A 24,276-nucleotide genomic window follows, 5' to 3' on the forward strand; every position below is an offset into this window, starting at 1 on the left:
CTTATAGGACCACTGCATAACAACCTTGGACAACTTGGTTGTCTCGTCCGAGCAATTGCGAAGCTCGGGTGCTGGGCTGCAGATCAAAGCAAGCCATGCATGATAACATATCCTGGTGGAATAGGGCTACCCAGAGGACCTCCAACAGAGAGAGTGACTGGGGCGCATGAGTTATTTAGGGAGAGGGGAGGGGTAATTGTAGCCTTCGAGGGTGCAGGAGAAGACAGTATGAAGGTTGGGGTGTATCTTTGGGTTACCGGCGCTGTGATGAAAGCAACTTGGGGAGGAGAGGGCTTATTTGGTTTACAGATTTTGAATTACGGTTCATTGAGGGAAGTCAGGGTGGGAATTCGAACTGGGGAGAGAACCTGGAGGCAGGAGCTGATGCAGAGGCCATGGAGGGGAGCTGTTTGCTGCCTTGCTCCTCATGGTTTGCACACCTGCTTTCTATGGAAGCCAGGACCACCTGCCCAGGGATGGTCCCACCCACAGTGGGCTGGGCCCTCCCCCATCAATCACTAATTAAGAAAATACTCTACAGGCTTGTCTACAACCCCATCCTAGGGAGACATTTTCTCAGTTAGGGTTCCCTCCTCTCAGATGAGTCTGGTGTCACGATGACACAAAACCAGTTAGCACAACTGACCCCTTGCCAACTTGACACACAATCACATCACTGTTAAGCCATAACCTTTCCTCTCTTGTCCATCTCTTAAATCTCATATTAATCAACATCATATTATAAGACATTACAAAGTAAAAAATCTCGCAGACTTTATAAAATCAAATACTTAAAATTCACTATCTTTAGAAAAAATTCTAAAGTCTCCATAAAACTCTCTCAACTGTGGGCTCCTATAAAATCAAAATAAGGTAAATACTTTCTTACTTTAAAAGGGACAAACCAGGGCACACTTACACTCTGAACAAAGCAAAACTACACTCAGTGTAAATAACTCAGAGTTCAATGTCTGGGATCCACTCACACTTTCCTGGGGTCCTCCAAAGGGCCTGGGTCGCTTACCCAGCTCTGCCCTCTGCAGTAGGTATGGATCGTCTTCTAACCCAGACCACTCCAAGGCCTACTGTCCTTGGCGTCTCCAAAATTTTGGGGTCTCTGGCTGCAATGGGGCTGCACGTTCACCTCTCTCTCTTCTAGGCTCTTCCTCAGGCACTCCATCCCTCCCACACAGCGCCAAACCTCAGCTGCTCTCCGGGACTCCTTCACGCCTTCAAAACCAGCACCACCTGCGTGACTCTTACACTACCAAGTTTGGTTGCCAGCACAGAGTACGACCACCTCTGGAACACAAGTTTCTCTGTGCTCTCAAGCCAAGTCTTCCCAGAAGACGTCACCTCAGTGATACCGGTCTCTTTCTTAATCACCGCTAATTTCTCAGCTCCAGCCGCCCAGCATCAATTGTCCAAGCAAAGCAGAGATAGCACTTTAATTTCACTTCACCTCTGATAGCTTGTCAATCTCAGCTGATTCTCCAAGCCCAGCTGACCTGAATCACAGATTCTCGACTCAAAATAGGCAATGACCCCGACAGTGCCTTTAAGTAATTCTCAAACTTCCTTTGGAAACTTCACAAGCCAGACCTCTGTCATCTGTCTGGCTCTCGGGTTCATCCTCCATGTTCTCTCAACAACACGCCACCCTTTCAACACTGAATGACTCTTCCAGACCAAAGTTCCACAGTGTTCCCACAGTCCCCACCCCAAAACAACAAGCCTGGTACCCATTTCTCTTAAGGTTAGCATTGCTGCGGAAACACTGTGACTAAAAGCAATCTGGGGAGAAAGGGATTTATTTGGCTTACAAATCCTCAAGCCCTGAGGAAAATCAGGAACGCAAACATGGCAGGAACCCTGGAGGCAGGAGCTGATGCAGAGGCCATGGAGGGGTGCTGCTTACTGGCTTGCTCCTTGTGGCTTGTTCAGCCTGCTTTCTTATAGAACCCAGCACCACCAGCCCGGGGATGGCACCACCCACAGTGGGTTGGACCCTCACCTATCATTCACTAATTAAGAAAATGCCCTACAGGCTTGCCCGCAACCTGGTCTTTTGGAGGCATTTTCTCAGTTAGGGTTCCCTCTGCTCAGAGGAGTCTAACCTGTGTCAAGTTGACAGAAATCACCAGCTCAGGGTGGAAGGTACCCATGGAGCCCTTGTCCACAGGGTCAGGATATGACATGAAGGTGTTCTTTCTCTCTTTTCCATGTGCTCTCCAACCTCCTCAGAAGCCCACATCCCATCATCAAGGTACCTCCTTTCCCATCAAAACTCCTTTCCTTCCCCAACTGTTCTTGTTCTGATTTCTTTCATATAAGCTTCATTTTAGACTCAAATACCAGATTCTGAAGATAAAGCAAAAATCCTACCAGAAATCTCAGAAATACAAGGGATCAAGTTCTGAGATATTAAAATACATTTTGGTTATTTTTTCCTTACTCACTAATACTTATTGTTGCAGAGATATTTTGCAAACTCGCGTGGGTTTGTGGTAGTTTAAGACTGTATTTCATGTAGTAGCTCAGGCTTGCTTCCAGCTGCTGCACACAGCTTTGCCCTTCTGCCCCTCTCTCCATCTCCAAGGGCTGGGACAACAAATGTGTATCACCACACCTGGTTTCATGCCGTGCTGGAGACTGAGTCCCACTTCTGCATGCTAGGCAAGCACGCTACCAACTGTGGTTGAAACTCGCAAATCATTTGCAAGGGTGGGAGTGGGCTCTATCACTGCATCAACCAAATTAAATATTTCAACATTCTCACTGACTCTGGCACTCATCAGTATGTGAGCTAGATATATTGAATCCTCCAGCCTCCAGGCGTGGGTCTCCCCAGGGCATCGGCATATGTGGAGAGCCCTGCAGTACCGGCATGTGGCAATCATAACCACACAACATATGAGAACTAGTCTGTCTCTGTCTCTTTTTCTTTTCTTTTTTACCTGAACCCAGTCTCTTGATGCTGATGAGACATGTCCCAAACCTCAGAGAGATCCACCAAATTCACAAATGCTCTGGGAACTTAGGGGATACGAAGAGACATAAGAGACAGGAAGGGACACAAACATTCGCCGAACTGCCGAAGTGGCCACAGCTACCTCTGGGCTCACTGCAACCCTGTGGGCCTCATTTGGGGGGGGGCACCTTTTTCAGGGTTTTCATGAGGTTGGCCCAAAGCTGCCATCCTCCAGCTGTGCATCTTAGAAAAGCAGCTGTTCTCTGATTTCCCTCTCTGCTTCCTTATCCTTAGTGTATAGGAAGGCAACTGATTTTTTGGAGTTGATTTTGTAACCTGCCACATTACCAAAGGTGTTTATCAGCTGTAGAAGTTCTTTGGTAGAGTTTTTGGGGTCGCTTATGTACACTATCATATCATCTGCAAATAATGAAAGCTTAACTTCTTCCTTTCCAATATGGATCCCCTTGATCCCCTTATGTTGTCTTATTGCTATTTCACGATAGCCACAAATAGCATAAAATATCTTGGGGTAACTCTGACCAAAAAAGTGAAAGATCTATTTGGCAAGAACTTTAAGTCTTTGAAGAAAGAAATTGAAGACGACACCAGAAAATAGAAGGACCTCCCTTGCTCTTGGATTGGGAGGATCAACATAGTAAAAATGGCAATTCTACCAAAAGCAATCTATAGATTCAACACAATCCCCATCAAAATCCCATCAAAATTCTTCAGATCGGGAGAAGACAATAATCAACTTTATATGGAAAAACAAAAAACCCAGGATAGGCAAAACACTCTTATACAATAAAGGATAGTCTGGAGGCATTACCATCCCTGACTTCAAACTCTATTACAGAGCTACAGTACTGAAAACAGCTTGGTACTGGTATAAAAACAGAGAAGTCGACCAATGGAATAGAATAGAAGACCCTGACTTTAGCCCACAAACCTATGAACACCTGATTTTCGATAAAGGAGCTAAAAGTATACAATGGAAGAAAGAAAGCATCTTCAACAAATTGTGCTGGCAAAACTGGATGGCAATCTGTAGAAGAATGAAAATAGATCCATATCTATCACCATGCACAAAACTCAAGTCCAAATGGATTAAAGACCTCAATATCAGTCCAAACACACTGAACCTGATAGAAGAGAAAGTGGGAAGTACTCTAAAACACATGGGCACAGGAGAACACTTCCTACGTATAACCCCAGCAGCACAAACACTAAGGACATAATTGAATAAATGGGACCTCCTGAGACTGAGAAGCTTCTGTAAAGCAAAGGACACTGTCACTAAGACAGAAAGGCAACCCACTGACTGGGAGAAGATCTTCACCAACCCCGCAACTGACAAAGGTCTGATATCCAAAATATATAAAGAACTCAAGAAATTAGACCGTAAAAGGTTAATCAATCCAATTATAAAATGGGGCACTGAGCTGAACAGAGACTTTTCAACAGAAGAAGTTCAAATGGCCAAAAGACACTTAAGATCGTGCTCAACTTCCTTAGCAATCAGGGAAATGCAAATCAAGACAACTTTAAGATACCATCTTACACCGGTCAGAATGGCTAAAATCAAAAACACCAATGATAGCCTCTGCTGGAGAGGTTGTGGAGATAGGGGCATTCTCATCCATTGCTGGTGGGAATGCAAACTTGTGCAACCACTTTGGAAAGCAGTGTGGTGGTTTCTCAGGAAAGTCGGGATCAACCTACCTCTCGACCCAGCAATACCAGTATTGGGAATATACCCAAGAGATGCCCAAACATACAACAAAAGTATATGCTCAACTATGTTCATAGCAGCATTGTTTGTAATAGCCAGAACCTGGAAACAACCTAGATGCCCTTCAATGGAAGAATGGATGAAGAAAGTATGGAATATATACATATTAGAGTACTACTCAGCAGTAAAAAACAATGGCATCTTGAATTTTGCATGCAAATGGACAGAAATAGAAAACACTATCCTGAGTGAGGTAAGCCAGACCCAAAAAGAGGAACATGGGATGTACTCACTCATATTTGGTTTCTAGCCATAAATAAAGGACATTGAGACTATAATTCGTGATACTAGAGAAGCTAAATAAGAAGGTGAACCCAAAGAAAAACATATAAGCATCCTCCTGAATATTAACCTTCATCAGGCGATGAAAGAAGACAGAGACAGAGACCAACATTGGAGCACTGGACTGAAGTCTCACGATCCAAAGGAGGAGCAGAAGGAGAGTGAGCACGAGCAAGGAACTCAGGACCGCGAGGGGTGCACCCACACACTGAGACAATGGGGATGTTCTATCAGGAACTCACCAAGGCCAGCTGGACTGGGTCTGAAAAAGCATGGGACAAAAACCGGTCTCGCTGAACATAATGGACAATGAGGACTACTGAGAACTGAAGAACAATGGCAATGGGTTCTTGATCCTATTGCACGTAATGGCTTTGTGGGAGCCCAGGTAGTTTGGATGCTCACCTTAATAGACCTGGATGGAGGTGGGTGGTCCTTGGACCTCCCACAGGGCAGAGAAACCTGCTTGCTCTTTGGGCTGAGGAGGGAGGAAGACTTGATTGGGGGAGGGGGAGGGAATGGGAGGTGGAGGCGGGGAAGAGGCAGAAATCTTTAATAATTAAATTAATAAATAAATAAATAAATAAATAAATAAATAAATAAATAAAGATAATACCTCATCCTTCGACAACAAGGACACTTGTTCAACAATATTCATAGCAGCATTACTTGTAATAGCCAGAACCTGGAAACAACCTAGATAAAAAAAAAAAAAAAGCAGCTGTTCCTCTTCTGGAGGTCAGTGCAGCCCCAACCCTGGGGAAGCACCATAGCACAGGGGAACGTGAGCACCCATCCTTGGATGCTCAGAACCCGAAGCTTCCAGAGAGGCTAGCCTCAGTCAGAAAGCAAGGGCACTGATTTCCCTAAGAGCTGCCAAGCCCCTCTCAGGAGCACCCCTTTGTAAGATGGCGAGAAGGCGGGGTCTTCAGAGCTCTCCATGACTCAGGGTTTTATTCTCTCAAAATAAGTCCATTTCCCCCACTCCAACAAATGCCACTGGGAGCCAATCAAATCCCTCCTCAGCTTCCCTCGAGAAGGGCTTCAGGAGGGGCACCCAAAATGATGCATGCCTCAAGTTGCATGTCCCAAGGCCCCAGGGGTTGGGGAGCCACTGTCTCACCTCCTGGTGCATGTAATCCAGCATCTCACACAGCTTTTCCATGTTATTCACCAGATGCCTTTTCTATGAGAGAAGAACTGGACTGAACAATGGTGGCAACAGGGAGTGCATGAGGTCCAGGGACCCAGACCCAGATGACCCACCAGAGACTGTGGCTGGGGCCGAATGGAAACCATGATTCCCTGAGCCGCTTCATTTTAGTGTGGGGTTTAGGTCCAGTCTCTATTTCTCTAACCCATCATCCATCAGAGTACAGTCAGCCTCCCACATCAGAGACAGACAAGCCCAAGGCTGGAACACGATGAGAAACACCGCAGTGGCTCTGATGCTCCCAGGAAAGGGTGGGACGCATTCTCAAGGGCTGAGGGAGCTGCTTTAATCTGAAGAAAAAAAATCAAATCTGAAGAGGGAACATGATCAGCCTGGATCTAGGGACCTAAACAGATCTCAGAACTTCCCAAAGGAGACCTGCACGATTGCTCAAAGACTGAAAGGCAGCTAAGCCTGGAGGCCTGTTTGACTGTTCTTTCACCTCCACACATATGGTTTGTGTCACACACACACACACCCCAAAATAAGCAAATATAATACAATAAAACATCAAAACCCCCTAACTTCCACAGGACACAGGCCAAATATGCCTTATTGGAGATGTCTGGGACCAGAAGTGTTTCTGACATTGGAGTCTTTCAGATGGAGGGGGGTGTTTGCATAGATTTTATCAACTGATCATTTATTATCTGAAAATCCCAAACCTGTGCCTGAAATGCTCAAACATTTTTGGATTTTGGATTCCTGACCAGAAATACAAGAATGTCTGTTTGCCAGATCCCTCCTCCTCATACCCTATCCTGATGCTCCTCTGTGCTGTGTTTGCCCCAAGTCAGAGAAAGGGTCCCAGAGAGAAGGACTCTTTACTGGAAGGCATAAATCCATCTGCCCCCTCCCCACCAGTGCAGCCTTCTCCCCCTCTCTGCAGGTGAAAAAGGAGCAAGTGAGAGGACTCTAAATTTGACCCCTGGTTAGCATTTCAATGTGAAACAGAAATAAAAAGTACGAGACAATGAGCAGTCCTCAGCGGGCTCCAGACTGGCTGTCCCCTGAGGCAATGTGGCTCAGATGGCAAGACAAGGAAGGGCAAAAAGCTGTGCTATTACCTGGGGGGACAAGGGCAGGGGCCCTAGAGACAGCCACCAATTAGCAGATGGGGGTTGCCGGGAGAGCCGCCTGCCACCCAAGGCAGAGGAATAAGCCCCTCCCTGTCTCTCCTCTGCCCTGCTTTGGTGAGAGGCTGGCAGAGGCAGCCCAGCCCATCTGTTGCAACAGCCAGTGAGAAGCATTCTGTCTGAATTCTTCGGAGCATCACACCCCCCCCCCACCTCCTGGTGTAGAGTCCCTTGTGTCAGGAGCCATTTCAGGCTTCTTCTTTCTCACATCTCACAGGGCCTTGAAGAAAAAATCTTGAGACAAGAAAACTTGAAAACTTAAAGTTAGCCAAAACATTACGTGCTGACTGTGGAGGCTCAAGCTCTGGAAAGCACCACAGAGTGTCTTCATAGCTTCTTGCTTATCACTAACAGCAGGTGTTCTAGCCACTGACCTTGTAACTGCCCTGCTTAGCTACCAAACTGCCCCACTTAGTTGCCTAGCTACCAAGCCCCTCCTTCCCTTCCCCCTTTCCTCAGTTCCCCCTTGCCCTAGCTCCTTTCTGAGGAGTATTTAAGACATCAAACTTGCTTCAATAAACGGGATGCCTTGACAAGGAATACTGCTTGGCGTCCATTTCTCTCTCCCCCCATGTCTTTCAGATAGTGCCTCTTTAAGACCCTGGAGTAAGTAGGACCTGCTGGGCGGGTCATCCCTGAGGCTCATCTGTATCTTATTCAGGAGATCCACCCTCCTTAGGGGATGTGGAGGAACATGGCGGCCCCTCCCCTTGCCCTTGCTAGGGTGACTCCTGCTTTAGAAACTCCTGGGTCAAGGGTTTGTCTGTAGCTATTTGGGGGACTCTAGCTGGGCTCATCCAGTCATCCCAGGCACGGACGGTTGTCACTTGGCTCACCAACGGGCTTGGTAGTCATGGTAACTGACAGAGATGGCTTGGTGGCAGCTGGACTTTAGACTCCTGAAGAAGAGTCCACACGCCATTTATACCGCCACACCCTGTGCTCCCCAGCCACCCCTTACTCTTTCCGCTGGCTGGACTTGGTCTTCCATAAATACTGAAGTCACAATTTGCAATGTAACTACCTATACAAATATTAAACAAAACTACACGCTTTGTTCCCAGAAAAGCCAATGAGCCTGAACGGTAATATCCACAGGCTGTTTGCCTTCGGTAAACACTAGCCTTCTCGCCCAAGCTGGAATGCACAGGTTGAGGGTGAGAGGCAAGGGCATGCATCCTACACTATTCTGTAAACCTCAGATGAAGAGTGGCAAAACAATTCTGAACAACTAGGGAGCTAGTGTAGAAAGATCATTAACTCAGTTTATCTAAGCCTGAATTTGTTTTCCTCATAGGAGAGCTTGGTGGGCATTAAAAAATCCCTAGAAGGATCACATGAAATGTAAAAACTCCTATACAGCACAGGGAACGTCAGGGTGAGGAGAGGACCTACACACATAGAAGGCATTGTGTGATACTTGATCACATTATGACAATAAATTTTGCTTTGAATCAGAGGGCAAAGATAGCTGCTTGCTGACCAAAATTAACCATAGAGGTTTTGGAGGACTGAGGACAGATAGAGAGCCAGGAAGAAGTATGACAGGGCATAGAGAGGTTCTTGGCCTTTGGGGGGATGAAGGAATGAAAGAGATAGAAGGTCACTGGTCTGGTCACTTTGCCACTGTGTCTCTGATCATTGAGGTTCTTATCCCCAAATCTGACTCCTGAGTTTTAATTGATAAAGAATAATTAGATAAACACTTTAAAAGGAGAACTATTTGGCAGGAGCAGGGAGGGAGAAGGAGAGAGGGTAATGGGTATTTGGGGGCTTTAATGAAAGTACATCATGTGTGTGTGAAAATGCCACAAGATTCCATTATTTTGAACAATGAATACAACAATAAATTTTCTTTTACAAATTTAAAACACAAAATTGAAAAGCATTCTCAGCTCTTGTGGTGGTCATAAATGCACACTAGGCACACTCACATCAGCTTTCATCCCACCCAAATCATAACACACAGAAATGGTTACGATGGTCAGTTTTTATGTTCCGCATAGGCTACCCCACTAAAATACTGGAGGAAGAAAAGCAAATATATATTATTTCATTTGTTTTCCTGAGCATCCATCCATCTGTCCATCTGTCCATCCGTCCATACACCCTCGCACTGGACTTACTCATCCACCTGTCCTAATTCTGAAACAGGAGTCTCATCCCCGGTTCAGTAGATGGTGCTCAGACAGAGTCAGCCCTTTCTCCTCCTCACCAGCAACCCCTCGGCCTCCCAGCCTGCAACCTACCTGCTGAGCAGAGGGACACAGGTGACACTGGCTTGTGTTACTGAAGAACACATTGATGAGTTTCCAGTCATTCTCAAAGTCAAGTTGCTGAAGCATAAAAGCAAAGAGACGGTGGTAAAAGCTTGGGCCAGGAGTCTGTCTGTCCATGTTTCTCAGTCTCACACACCAGCTCCCTTAAGTCACTGGTATGGGTTTGTTTTTGTTAGCCTCAAACATCGGATGCTCCTGCCCCTGCCCCTTGAGTACTAGGATTATAGGTATGAGTTACCACTGGCTTGGGTGTTCATCTTCTCTCTCTCTTTCCCTGACTCTTCTTCCTTCCTCCTCTCCCTCTCTCCCTCCCTCCCTCCCTCCTTCCTTCCTTCCCTCCATTTCTATATTTATTTATTTATTTAGTCAAAAGTAGCACTTGATAGTCTAATGTGGAACAATTGTTCTAGAAGGCAATTTGGACCTTGTGATACTAAGTGGCATACCTTGTTAAAATGTATGTTTTTCCCCCCCTCAATACCACATTGAACCCAGGGTCTTGTGTATGCTAAGTAAGTACTCTACCATTGAACTACACACAACCTCTTTTTATTTTAACATAGAATTTCACAAAATTTCCCAGGCTGGCCTTAACCTCACTCTGTAACCAGGTAAGCTTTAAACTTGCAATCCTCCTGCCTCAGTCTCCCAAGTAGCTATGATTATAGGCCTGTGCCACCAGACCTAGCTCTCAAAGGGTATTTCAAAGAAAGAAGGACCATTAAAGATTTAGCTTCAATGATGCCTTGCTTGTAGGAATGAAAACTAGCAAGCAGCATAAATATCTGCAGTGTATTATTGTGTAAGCGAGGCCACATTCATGTAAGTGAACCACTATGTGGCTGCTAAAATGATAACAGAAATTGTAGTTAATATCACCAGATAAGCTGAGAAAAGTAGATTACAAAAAGCATATATATCCAGTAATGCCCCATTCTATACAGATATACATAATTAATGCCCCATTCTATACAGATATACATAATTAATGCCTCATTTTATACAGATACACATAATTAGAAAATACAGGAAAGGGAACACATACAAAGCCATTATCAGTCATCATATTTGGGCATAGGCTTAAGGGCGGCCTTACGATTATGTTTGCTTTCTGATTTTTTCCTAGTGACCATAATACTTGGATACAATACAAACTTGTTTTCTGAGGCAGCACTGGGTAGCCAGGGAACACTGTGAATTTTGCTCTTTAGGGTTTAACTCTGATTTCGTGAACTTGGCCTTGTCACATGACTCCCTGGAACTCTAGTTTCTCCATCCTTAAAATCACAGGGTTGGATTCAGGACTGCCCAGCTATTATGCAGAACAATTGCATTCTCATTCTCATTATGAATGATAGCTAACCATTGCCAGTGAGACTAGATTTATTTATTTATTTATGGTTTGTTTTTTTTTTTTTTTTTTTTTTTTTTGCTTTTTTTCGAGACAGGGTTTCTCTGTGGTTTTGGAGCCTGTCCTGGAACTAGCTCTTGTAGACCAGGCTGGTCTCGAACTCACAGAGATCCGCCTGCCTCTGCCTCCCAAGTGCTGGGATTAAAGGCGTGCGCCACCACTGCCCGGCTATTTATGTTTTTTTTCTTTGAGACAAAATCTAGCTCAGGCTGGTCTCAATTGCCTAAGATTTGCCTCGCTTGGCCCCCTAAGTGCTGGCAGTACAGATATGAGCCACCACCCCTGGCTTGGGCAGGATTCAGTCACCTAGCAGACACACCTCTCTGCTTGCTTGTGAGGGAAGCTCCGGAGAGGCCTGAGGTGGGAAGAGCCACACTAAATATGGTTAGTACCATCCCTGGGCTGGGGACCTACACTGAATAAAAGAGGAGGGAAGGGAAAGCCAGAGGGACACACATTCATCTCTCTACCTCCTAACTGAGGGACACATTGCAGCTAAATGTCTCACATCCTGAGTGCCATGCCTTTCCAGCCATGGTGGACTGCATCCTCACAAATCATGAGCCAAAGGAAGTTCTTCCTCCCTGAGTTGTTTCTTGTCAGGTCATCTGCTCCCTGTGTGCGCGTGCATCGTGTGTTTGTGTAGGCTAGAGATGGATGTTAGGGATCTTCTTCACTCTCTTCTCCTGAGACAGCGTCTCTTGCTGAACCCAGAAGCTCTCAAATTTGGTTAGTCTGGCTGGTCAGCATGACTCAGGGATCCTCCTGTCTCCTCCCTCCCCAGTGCTTGGGCTACGGGCACATACCATTCTGCCTAGTTATTACGTGGGTGCTGGGAATTGAACCCAGGTCCTCGAGCTTGCGCAGCAAGCATTTTTCTGACTGAGCCACCTCCCAGTGCCGCAAACTTTTCATTGCAGCAACCATTGCCACAGTGGCGATGATAACTACCGGCTTTTATGAGCACCAACGGTGCCAGGCGTATCAATCCACTACAACCCCATGAATCAGGCTCTCTTGCTGCTCCTTCATTCCTGAACTAGGAAAACAAAGTTTAGGGGAGACTAGATGCCTTACCCAGCACCATGCAGTGATAAGCAGAAAGTCCAGGTCACATTCAAGTGACTATCTCTCTCTCTCTGAAACCTAACCTCCACCCTATGTGAAAGGTCACTTAGTCCATCAGCTGACTTTCTGAGGAGCTACACAGGAAAACATTCTAAACAGAGCTACTCACTCTTTTCTCTAGTGACCTTCAGGGCATTACAGTGGAAGGGACACTTTCTGAAAAGCCAAGATACCTGAGTTGTGCTCATGGCAAGTTGGCACCAGGGTCATCACCACTCTGTGTCTTGGTATCATTGTCTTGTAACAAACCTGGACAGCCCGCCCACACCAGAGTGAGAAAGTCTCTTACCGGGTTCTCTTTCAAATGTCTCACCAGCTCTTTAGCCTGAATCCACAAGTCTCTGTGTAGAGGCAGGGGAGTAGAAAGAGCAATCAATAAAACACATTGTTGATGGTCAAGAAGCTGACCCTGTCACCTCAGCACAGCCGTCAGTCTCTCAGGCTGGGGCGCCCCTGAACCACCCTGACTTCTGAGGGGCAGACCTGCCCTGCCTTTCAAAGTCATCTGAAATCAGCAGGGAGAAGGTATTTGGACACTGATTTAATAAAGACCTCTATTTTGAACCTCTCTGACTGTCCCTGCATACCCAAGGCTAGCAAGAGTGCACGACGCCAGAGAGGGACAAGAACGTGACTTACTCGGCAGTACTGTGGTCTATGCCACTTTTCCCAGGAGAGCACACGGGCATCAGAACAGAAGGTTTGAAATGTCTGATGATTTCTGAAAGAACTAAAGAGAGAGCCAGGGGTCACCTCTAAAGATGAGAGATTCTCTAGACAAGACAGAATCCATGCCCCGTCACAGGGCACAGCCTTTACCCCATGCTGTAAGGTCACCCTGCCCCTGCCCGCCCCTGCCTGCCCCAGCCACCTGAGGCAGACCCTGGAAATTAAAGGGAGCTAAATTAGGCATCTGTCTAGGTAGGTGGGCCTGAGGCTGAATGCTCTCCAGGCATTTTCTCATTTACTCCTGGGGAAACTGGGATAGAGACATCAAGCAGGCTGTGTCAGGTCTCCCAGCTGACAGGAGCCACTGGGATTAGAACCAGAGCTCTGGGCTGCTCCCCGTGAGTGACAGCAAGGTAGGAAAGCTCCAGGGAACACACAGAGGACATGTCGCCAAGTTGACAGCCAGAGAACCACCAAAAATAGTGCTGTCAGGAGTACTTAAGTTGTGTCTTGCTCCTGAGAGAGGAGAGGGCAGAGCAGGGAGGGCGGATGGCAGAGGGAAATGCCTTTCTCCACTTCTCTTTCTTTGTGCCCAATCCCAAGAGCCTTGGAGCCCATGGAAGCAAGATCCAGAGGGATGCAAAGAGTTCTGTACAGGGGACACACTCCACAGGTGACAGGCAGTGAGAGAAAGGGAACCTGAGCTGAAAGCCAGGAAACTGGTTGGTTGGCTTCGTGACCTCAGGTGACCACCTAACTCATATATGAGTTGGCTTTGCCATCCTTAACCCAGACACATGAGTCTGGTTTTCTCAGCTGTGACAAGCTGGCGGGATCCCAGGGCCATGGGTGGGAAACGTAGGGCTTTGATCTCAGTACAACATGGTAAGAATGGTGTATGTGTACACATGGGGACCACTCCATTCTGTGTGGGAGGATGGCTGTGAAAGGCTGATGAAAACACGTGAACATTTTCATGGGAAAAAGTCGTTGGAAGAACTTGACCTTAAAGCTTTGTACACACTTTATCATTTTTCTCTACTCTGCTTGTTTCTAGTATACTGCTATTTAGTTTTTCTTTTGGGGTTTCATGATGGTAGGGGACAGAACAAAGGCAAGTCTAAGGGGGTTTCCAGGGACCCTACCACTTACTGAAAATACAACCTTAGAAAAGTCTATTTATCTGCTCGACAATCAGTTTTTCCATCTGCAAAAATGCTCCCATGACGGGCAAGGGTGTTCCTTGTTGTGGAGGTCACTAAAGTGCTCTAAAGCCCTGGGATCAGAGGATAGGAGGTTAAGCCCAGACCAACCCATCATCTATCATACACGGAAGGAGTCTGGGACATCCCTGGACCACTTTCTCTGTGGAACTCCTGCCATGGTTGTCGGTAATGCTTTCAGACACGGCACTGCCCCTCCCTACTCGGGGTGCCCTCAGCTTTTGACATTCTGATGCTGGGGGTTTCAGACACAAGCTCTGCCTTCCCTGTCGCCTCTGCCACCCTCTGCCCAGCTGGGATTCCTGATCACTGTGTGCCTAAAAGAGGTGATAGGACTTGGCGGGGGGAGGGGTGAGAAATAGAGGCAAACAAGAAGCCAGGCAAATTAGCAGAGTCCAGAGCACATCCCAGGCATCACAAATCAACCATTTCATTTCTCTCATACCGTACTGAATGGAAAGACATCAGGGCCTTGGGACCGCTATGACAGCCACTGAGTTAGTGAACACTCTGACCCCTGACTAGGAGACCTTCTGACCACCTTAGCTTTCACTAGCCCCGTACCTGTCAGTCAGGTGACAGGAGGGCTGGACAGTGGCTTCAGCCTTCCTTGCTGGGTCATGGGCAAAGTCCTTTCTAAGAATCTAATATTATCACAAGTCTTTTGTATTGATGCCCAGGCTCAGCTGACAGGGCACCCAGTTACCCCCTTGCTCATCCCTGCAGTGGGGTGGCAGCTCAGCCTAGCATCTGCATGGCCAGCTCATCTCACAAGCAGCAAGCATGGGACACTCTACCCCACCCTACAGCCTAGCTCAGCAGCATCAAGGGACTCGCCAGGGTAGGAGAAGTTGATAGAATTACAAAGGCCCTCTGGCATCAAACGAAGAAGCCCAGATCACAGAGAATGGATTTAACTGCATGGTTGTTTGCAGAAAAGGCCAACATGTTAATCACAATCATTTATTTTCTGGAACCTAGGATATGATTTTATGGCCAGCGAGAGGAAGAGAGAAACTATAGAATGAGGTTTTCTTTTACAAATAAATGGAAAATTAGACTAGGGTCTTCCCCTTGGGCAGGAGGGAGGATCCAGGACATTTTATCAGGTAAGTGCCATGAATCCATCTCTGAGGTCCTAGAGGAGCATGAACCCACAAGACTTTGGTCCAGCCATCCAGTCTCTTTCCTATCCCTAATCCTAACCCATACATTGCTCATGCTTTCTATTCAGGACACGTGACCTTCTGTTCCCTGCCTCCCTTATCCACCTTCCTCCTTTCCCAGGCACTGGTGAGAAAATGACCAGTCATCTTTATTAACAATATGTCTGCCATGTCATGGGGTTGGGGACAACCTGGAGTGTGGCCGGAAACCGAGGACTCACCTGTCGTGACTGCCATGCAGGCTTGCTGTGGCTCATTCTCTATACTGTAAGAGGTGGGCATAAACATATTAGACTACACTTGTCACCCACAGGAGCCCTTTCCTTGGCCACCATAGGCCATTCCTAACAAGCTTTGGTTTACCCTGGCTCTGGGCCTCTTCCCCAGCTTTCTAGTCAGGCCCAAAACAGAAGGGGACAGAGTCCAGTATAAAATAACTCTGGTCCATACACTGCAAGGTCACCCCAGAGGAGAGGGAGGAGGCCTTGGGACAGACACAGGAATTCCATCTTTCTGGCCTCTCCCACTTCTTGTTCACCCAGAGAAACCATGGGGAGTCAAAGGTTCTGGAGGGTGCTGGGAGGCTGGAAGCTGGTCCTGTCCACTGCTCTGTCCCTGTGTCTGAAGCAAAAGTCTTTAGACTCTCTTGTCCTTGGTGTCCCCCATCAGTTGGGCAAGAAGTTAGAGGAGAACATGTGTGGGATGTCCCTGCTGGCTGTGTGCCAGGATGCCAGGATGCCAGGATGGGTACCTGTGAGTTTTCTCCGTGTCGACCACGCCGGAGGCTGGAGGCTGAAAGAGACACTTGGTGTGAGTAAGTCAGCCAGGGAAAGTTAGCACAAAACAGGGAAGGTACAAGTCCACAGGAGGACCAAGTGCACGTTGTTCACTCTATGGGGAGGAAGACACACCCTGCTCCCCATAGCTCGCCTGTCAGACCCTCATGACAGAATGGTTGGGGGCTCTCCTCAGAGAATATAGACACATCATAAGTCATGCTATATTCCATACAGTCAAAGGACCAATTTGCTGTAACCCCCAAAATCTAGGGGTAACTTTGTTAGCTCTCCCCCTTTGACTAGAAAGTAAGAGCCACCAAAGGTAGGTGTTTTCATCTGTTCACACTCGACTGTATTCCTTGGACCCAGAAACAGGGAATGGAATATTGTCAGCACTCGGTGAATGTTAAACAAATCAAGCCAGCTTCTGTTTTCCCCATGATGAAATACTGGGTAGCACAGGGCATTCCTTTCTGGGGAAGTCCTAATCACAATGCTGGAAGGGACACAATTTCACCCTCCCCACAGGACAGGGCCGTATGCTTAGCCAGCTCCCAGAGAGACTAGGAACTGTGGTCGGGACATTGAAAGCACTCTACAAATATCAGTATTAGTATTTTCATAGTTGTGGACACACAAATACACACAAAGTTCAGATACGTTTAAGCATAGATCTGTCAAAGTTACTAGATGACAGGATGCCAGGTAGAGTGGCCACAGGTAGACAGTTATATCCTCATTGTCACAACCCCAGCTGCTTTAAGGAGTACAGCTGTCCCAGGCATCAGTTCCAACCTGGCCAGCCCGTGGAACTGGGTCCTGACTTTAAAGCTCTTTAAGAGCGTAGGGTAACCATGAAATCCCTCTCCCTGGGGGCCACATCTCTCACTTGTCAGTAAGAGGGACTTGGGAAGGTCATCTTCCAGGAAGAGGTGACAAGCTGAACAAAAAAAATCCCTGGATTATGCAAGCCGGGGACTGTGAAGCAGAGCTGCAGGTTAGTCATCAAGGGAGTTTGCCTCCTGGGCCCTGTAGGTTGGACAGTCTGGGTCAGACCACAGGGGGCGCTGTCTGCCAACTTGAGCATATTGCTGTCTGAGGAGCAGGAACCTATGGCTGCCAGATCTCATATTTCAGACACTGGAAACACAAAATATTTGAAACCTCCAGACTTCAGTGTGGGCAGATGACTGAATTAAAGACACAGTGTTGTAGGACCACACATTTGCTGCTTCTGCAATTAGCTAATGGAGCGCATCTTGTACTCAGAGGGGAAGTAGGGGTCAAGGGAAGAAAGAAGGAAAGAAGAGAGAAGAGGACCAGGCCAGGATGTGAGGAAGTTCGGTTGGGAGGTCCCGAAACCATGAGAATGGCCAGTGTTCTTTCTCCCCAATCTTATTTGCTGAATGCCTGGCCAACACTATGACCTCATGGTCCCAAGCCATAGCTACAGGGTTTCCCACAATAAATGCAACAGAGTGGATCATAGCTCTCACTGTTTGGCATGGATATGTCTTTGATAGTTAAACATGGAGAAAAAGGATTTCCAGATGTACGGTCGTGTTATAATACCATTTAGGCTTCACACGTCACATACGTCCCTATATACTGCCATCAAGTGTATTGCATTGTGTGTGCATGTAAGTGAACATACATGTCAAGGGAGGCTGAGGTACTGGCTGGGAATAGATCTTTTCCTTTTTCTTCCACTGTACATTTGGATTTTTCTTGCATGGAACATGTCTCACGGGTGCAATTGAAAATAAATTGTGTGAATATTTGCAGGCCTTAGTGTTAAATGTTTGAGAGGGAATCCAAATCTAAAGCAATTAAAAAGTTTTAGAGAATCCCAAATAAGTACGTCTTCATTTCAGACAGCCCAGGAGTTCAAAGCAAAAGTGTGAACATCGAGGGCTTTAAAAACTCAGTCTCCCATTAGTTTTGCCTGTGTGTGTGTGTGTGTGTGTGTGTTTTAACTCTCTAGGCTCTCCCAGATGATTTTCTCTGCTCAGTCCCTTCTTTCCACCTTTGCGTGACCATATAAAACACGCTGCTTAAAATTTACAAATAAGAAGCAAGCAAAAGGTACTCAAGACCATTAATCATTAGACAAATTAAAGTCAAAACCACCATAAGATGTCAATTCGTGACTGTTAAAAAGCAAGCAAACATGGATCTGGAGGGATGGCTCAATGGTTAAGGACACTCGCTGCTCTTCCAGAGGACCTAGGTTGGATTCCCAGCACTCATGGTGGGTTGCTCACAACCACCTGTAACTCTAGCTCCAAGAGATCTGATTCCTTCTTCTGGTCTCTTAGGCTACTCACTATGTGTGTGTGTGCACGCATGTATGTATGTTTATACACACACTCAGACACATCATAAAGTCTAAAAAATCCTTAAAAAGGAAACAAATCCACCAACCAGAAACAATAGAAAATAAGTGAGAATATGGGACACTAGAACTCTGTGCATTGCTGCTGGGAATGTAAATTGAACAGCAGCCTCTATGAAAACCAGTACAACAGCTCCTCAAAAATGTTAACCTCTTTTTGTTTTAAGACAAATTATTACAGTATAGTCCAGCCTGCCCTGGCCTGAAACTTGCTATCTAACCCAGGTTGACTTCAAGTTTGCTTGGCTCCTGCCTTGGTTTCTAAATTGAGATTATAAGTATGCACCATCACTTTCAACTTCTTCAAAAAAATTAAAAGTATAATTATCGTATAATCTAGTGTCACATTTAAAAGTATCTCTTCAAAAGAATGGGAAGTGGACTGTTGAGGAGATCATTTGTACGTAATGTTTTCAGCAGGATTGGCAGCAGCCAGATGACACAGCCTCACGTCCATGTATGAACAGATAAACAAAATATGGCATGTTCTTGCGTACAATGGAATATTAGTCACCTTTAAGAAGGAAGCACCTGGCACAGGAGGAAATAATGTTGATCAAAATAAGCTGTTTGCATAAAGACAGACACTTCATGATTTTAAGGATGTGAGGTCTCTAGTCAAACTCACAGAAACTGAACATGGAAATGTGGTTTATCGGGGGCTGGGAAAAAGCAAGATGAGTTATTATTTAATGGGTGAAGAGTTCCATTTGGTAAGATGAAGAATGTTCTGGAGACTGGTTATACAGTGAAAACATTCTTTATACTACTGAGCTGCACAATTAAAAATGACTCATACAGAAACTTGGATCTGCATATGTGAGGGAACACGTAATCTCTGTCATGCTGGACCTGGGTTATCTCACTTAAGTGTTTCCCAGTTCTATCCATTTTCCTGAAAATTTCAAATTTTTATTTTTCTTCGGAGCTGAGTGGAGAACTCCATTGTGTATATGTCCCACACGCCCATCACCCATGCATGTGTCTATGGACAGCTAGGCTGGTACCTTTTCCTTGCTTCTGTGTGGAGAGCTGCTTACACAGGATGTGCCAGTGTTTCTGGGGCAGAATGCAGGTTCCTTATGTCCAGGAGAGTGTGGGGAGCAGCAGGAAAACTAAAGCGAGGAGAAAGAGGCTTTAAGAAAGGGGTGGGAAGGCAAGAGAACATATGAGATCTGAGTGGGGAAGGAGGAATTCCTGGAGGGTGGGGGTACAGTGAGGGACGACACAAGGGGCTGCTTGTCTCTGCTGAATACCAATATTTTCTTCTCACCACTCCCTACATTTTCTTTGTATTAGCTGTCATAAATAAATATTTTAATGGCTAAGATAGCAAGCTGTATAAATTCATCTTGATCACAATTATACGTTTTTATGAATATTAATGTATTTAAAAATTATTTTATGAGAATTTTGCAGCATGCGTGTCTGTGTATCATGCGGAGGGTCCAAGTACCCATCAAGGTCTGAAGAGGGTGCCCAAGACTAGAGTGACAGATAGTTGTGAGCTACCATGTGGGTGTTGGGAATTGAACCTGGGTCCTCTGGGTCCAACAAGTGCTCTTTAGCATGGAACCAACTCTCCAGCTCTTCCATGTATTTAAAGACACACACACACACACAAGATAGACATGAAATTTCCTTGATCTTACAAAAGCAAAAGCCTGAAAGATTGCCTTATCAATTCTGTGTAACGACTGTGGAATTCAGTATGGAGGTTTCTTGATAATTAAAAATAGGTTTTCCGTCTTACCCAGTTACACCACTCCTGGGTATTTACGCAAAGGATTCAAAGTCAACACGTCTAAAATACGTGCACATCGCTGTCTGTTGCAGCACTGTTCCTGACAACTCAGTTATGAACCAGCCTACGCACCCAACAGCAGAGGAGTGGGGAAGGAAAATGTGATTTCTACACATAGTGGAATTTTCTCGCCATAAGGAATCGAGTCATGTTGTTGAAAGAAAAATGGAAGCAACTGGAGACAATCATACTAAGTGATTTAAGTCAATTTCAGAAAGACAAGCGTCAAATATTTTCTCTCGCTTGTAGTTCCTGTATCTTACATAGATACATAGAAATCGTGAATGAGTACATGACAGGAAAGAGAAAGCGAAAGGGAAAATAGGGGACAAGGGTGACTAGTGGCAGGAAGAGAGGTGAGAAACACAGAGACGATAAATGTAAAGAGGTACGTGACATAAACGGAATATGCTCAACAAGACTCAACAAGAGGAAGTGTGTGTAAAAACGGAAACAATAAATTTTAGAACATATGGCAAAGGCTCTGGGTAATACTTATCAGTGGATTTAACTTATTAATAAGAAACCCAGAAATTCCTTTTTCTGTGGTGATTGTAGGCATTCATTTGATTAAAAAAAAGACTGGGTTCTCCTTCTAATATTTGAGGATGTCTTTGGCTCATACAGGGCTCTCCCCCAAATGGAACACTATCTGAGACAGAAGTCTAACAGCCCAGGTCAGTCTCCAAAATTGTTATTATTTTCTTGAGACAGGGTTTCTCTGTGTAACAGCCCTGGCAGTCCTGGAACTCACACTGTAGACCAGGCTGGCCTTGAACTCACAGAGATCTGCCTGCTTCTGCCTCTCTTTAAGGCGTGTGCCACCATCATCCAGCTAGCCTCCAAATTATTATGGAGTTGAAGATGACCTGGAATTTATGGTTCTTCTGCCTCTACCTCCCAAGTGCTCAGATAACAGATTTGTGCCACCAACCCTGGCCTCAAATGGAACATTCTGCCAAGACGTCAGGAGCTTATTCATGGTGTCACCAATACCAAAGGGTCCCCTAAGCCAAGCTATATTAAATACTTACAGTTCCCAGGTTGCCAATGGCTGCCACAAGTTTAATGTCTGACAGTGTCAGAGTGTGGACTGCGAAGATAAAAACCCAGGTGGAAGGTCAGACAGGCCCACAAAGTAGGCAGAGAACACCGTATGTGGATGCACAGAGTAGACCCACACCCCAAAGTCCCAACATAGCCTCTAAGGCCAAGCCTGCTGCCAAGTTCAGGATCCTGTACTTACTGGGAACCCCAGAACCCATACTTAAGGCTCCCCCCCCCTTTGGAGGGTTCACACCATGAACCTGGACTTGGCCTCTCCAAGCCCATGTCCCATGGTTTTCATGGCATCTTCTCACCTGACCCTCTGCCTGCCTCTCACCTCCAACTAACTCAAGACTGCACTTCGGAGCTACCGTTAATAAGTAACAGAGCAACGGACTCAAATTAGGGCCACCTGGGTGCACAATGCTTAACTGTAGCTTGAAGATTACCAGAGAATAGCACTCAAACTCAGGGACCACACAGAAACACTGGATGCAAATTCTATGTGAATGATACCTATCTCCTTGACCCACATGTTAGTCTCCCTGGAAACCACTGGACAAACATCCTGGCCGTGTTATGGAGGATTTAAAGATAAACTTCAAGCTGGGCAGTGGTGGCACACGCCTTTAATCCCAGTACTCAGAGGCAGAGTCAGAAGGGTCTTTGTGAGTTCGAGGCCAGCCTGGTCTACAGAGCCAGTTCCAGGACAGTCAGAGCTACAGAGAGAAACCCTGACTTGCACATGGGTTCTAAGTAAATAAATAAACTTCTAAAAGATACCATTTTCGTTTTTTAATTTGTTTCTTCAAGACAGGGTTTCTCTGTAGGTTTGGAGCCTGTCGTGGAACTAGCTCTTGTAGACCATGCTGGCTTGAACTCACAGAGATCTGTCTGCGTCTGCCTCCCGAGTGCTGGGATTAAAGGTGTGCGCCACCACCACCTGGCTAAAGATACCATTTTCTAAAAAGTACCTCAGTTTATTTTTCTTAAAATAAGCTTAAATGGGAACCCTAATAAAGTCAGTACAAAAGAACACACACACACGCACGCACGCACGCACGCACCAGCATGCACATCCATTAAACTCAGCCAGGCACGTAACATGTAAAGCTGGTTTATGAATCCAGGTCTTAGAGAAACCTATCTCATAATAGGGGAAATGGCTAGAATGGCCACTGTGACTACGTGGCAGGAACGGGGAAGCCACATGAGTGACAGCTTCCACCCCACAATCCCCAGGACACGTTATCCCTCAAGGGAGTCAAGATACTAGAGCTTGTTCCCAAGTTGGTTTTATCCTCTAAGTGCCGGCTGTCCCTGTCTCTCCACGGGAATAACTGAGGACATAGAGCAGTGGTTCTCCGCAGCCTGAATGTCTCAACCCTTTAATACAGTCTCTCATGTCGTGGTGACCCCAAACATAAAATTATTTCATTGCTACTTCATAGCTGTAATTTTGCTACTGTTATGAATTGTAATATAAACACCGGTCATGCAGGAAATCTGATTTACCACCGTCAGATGGGGTCAGGACCCACAGGTTGGGAACCACTGAAAGGGTCTGGTGAAGGGCTGAGGGAGGATGAAGTGGCCGAGCAGTAGAAGAAGGCTTCTGTTGACCAGAGAGCTCTCCTGCTCATGGCCAGTGGACACATACCTGACTTAGAAGTCATAATCAGTCCGAACATCCTCGCCTTGCATGGGAATGGGAAATTCTTCAGGGCCTGCATCTGAAAGCAAACCCCCAAAACATCAATTTCTGTGCACAGAAGCCCCGCCTGTTAAATATTTGGTGTAGCAACGTCCCTGCTCTGGGTTATGTAGGTTCAAAATGCACAAACAACACTTGCCCACGGGCACATTTTCCTAACTTCCATACCCACTTCCCCTGGGGAGAGAGGGCATGGTAATGAGGGTTTTAGCAAATGACATGTGTCGTCCTGGAATAGAATGGTGGGGACAGAGAGCGGATGATGGAGAATGAAAATGAACTCTTGGGATGGTGAAATGCTCTGGAGATGGACAGCCATGGATACACAACGGCAGTGTTCCCAGCATCACACAAACACAGTGAAAATAGTAATGTTTGCTGTGGACTTTTATTCTAATTTAAAAGAAGGAATATTCGAAGGACCTAGTTTATTGAGACTAAATGTAAGAAAATTAATTTAGTTCCTCCTTTCTTTTTATTAAATATTATTTCTCTCTTATTTTCACATGAGAAAGAACATGAGGCATGGTGTACATTTGCTGAAGGAAACTGGGTAAACATGAACCCAGCAGCCTCCTCTATCTCTTCCAGATTCGAGCGTCCTGAGCCCAAAGTGATCACTGAGAGCAGAGGGGAAACATGGTGACCAGTATGCAAGTCCCCAGGGCGGCATGGGCCTCTCAGCATCCTGGTGCCAGGAATCCAGAGTGGTTTTGCTGGGACAAGGAAAGTACCAGGGGAGGGACACTGGCAGGAAAAACAGGCAGCACACAGAACCCTCATCGTATCTCACAAATGTAAGCTAATTTCTCATGAACTACTGATTACAGTAAGAGACACACAGCCTTTACTCTCATCTCTTATCTCGTGGACCTTCTGGGAAGATCCCGCCCAGATGCCATAGGATAACTTACAACATCTGCTTCAAGGTTCACAGTGATAACACACCCATTCGTAATGCTTGTGGACTCCTGGGAACTACCCACTTGTCTGCGAGGATATTGAGACCCAAATCTCAGGAGCCATGGTAACGTTCTGCTGGGCATCCCAGCTCGCCTGGGGAAGCAGCTCCTTTGGCCCGTTCCATTAAGGCCTCAATGAGGAGCCATCAGCCTGCTCTGAAATTTAGATTTTTTCCTACAAGATGAGAGCTCACATCCTGTGCCCCACCACACACACACACACACACACACACACACACACACACATGCACCTCTCCCACCAGGGTGAAATCTTACCACTTGCTGTGGCTGCCATGCCAATG

General features: G+C 46.1%; 2 protein-coding genes across 2 annotated transcripts in view; both read right to left on the reverse strand.

The window, feature by feature from the left end:
• LOC130865188 (uncharacterized) overlaps positions 1 to 17 on the reverse strand; it is a 90,356-nt gene extending 90,339 nt beyond the window's left edge. Inside the window, exon 1 of the mRNA XM_057756084.1 lies at positions 1 to 17. The gene's annotated coding sequence lies outside the window, so the exon portion shown is untranslated.
• Positions 2 to 24,276, reverse strand: LOC130865148 (phospholipase B1, membrane-associated-like). The gene is made up of 9 exons (XM_057756023.1): positions 24,251 to 24,276; positions 22,959 to 23,031; positions 21,286 to 21,344; positions 16,025 to 16,065; positions 15,495 to 15,538; positions 12,855 to 12,945; positions 12,505 to 12,556; positions 9,647 to 9,733; positions 2 to 76 (listed from the first exon to the last, which is right to left on the reverse strand). Exons 2-9 carry the CDS (start codon positions 23,029 to 23,031, stop codon positions 2 to 4), a joined length of 522 nt encoding a protein of 173 aa, XP_057612006.1. The 5' UTR covers positions 24,251 to 24,276.

The sequence above is a fragment of the Chionomys nivalis genome, chromosome 23, assembly GCF_950005125.1.
Source record: "Chionomys nivalis chromosome 23, mChiNiv1.1, whole genome shotgun sequence".
NCBI lineage: Eukaryota > Metazoa > Chordata > Mammalia > Rodentia > Cricetidae > Chionomys > Chionomys nivalis.

Bases quoted from the DNA above. Each gene is read 5' to 3' on its own strand.
- LOC130865148 (XM_057756023.1), bottom strand. From the start codon at position 23,031: ATGCAGGCCCTGAAGAATTTCCCATTCCCATGCAAGGCGAGGATGTTC. The intron at 21,345-22,958 runs GTATGTGTCCAC...TTATCTTCGCAG, and splicing joins GATTATGACTTCTAAGTCAG to TCCACACTCTGACACTGTCA. The intron at 77-9,646 runs GTAGGTTGCAGG...TTTGATCTGCAG, and splicing joins TGTGTCCCTCTGCTCAGCAG to CCCAGCACCCGAGCTTCGCA.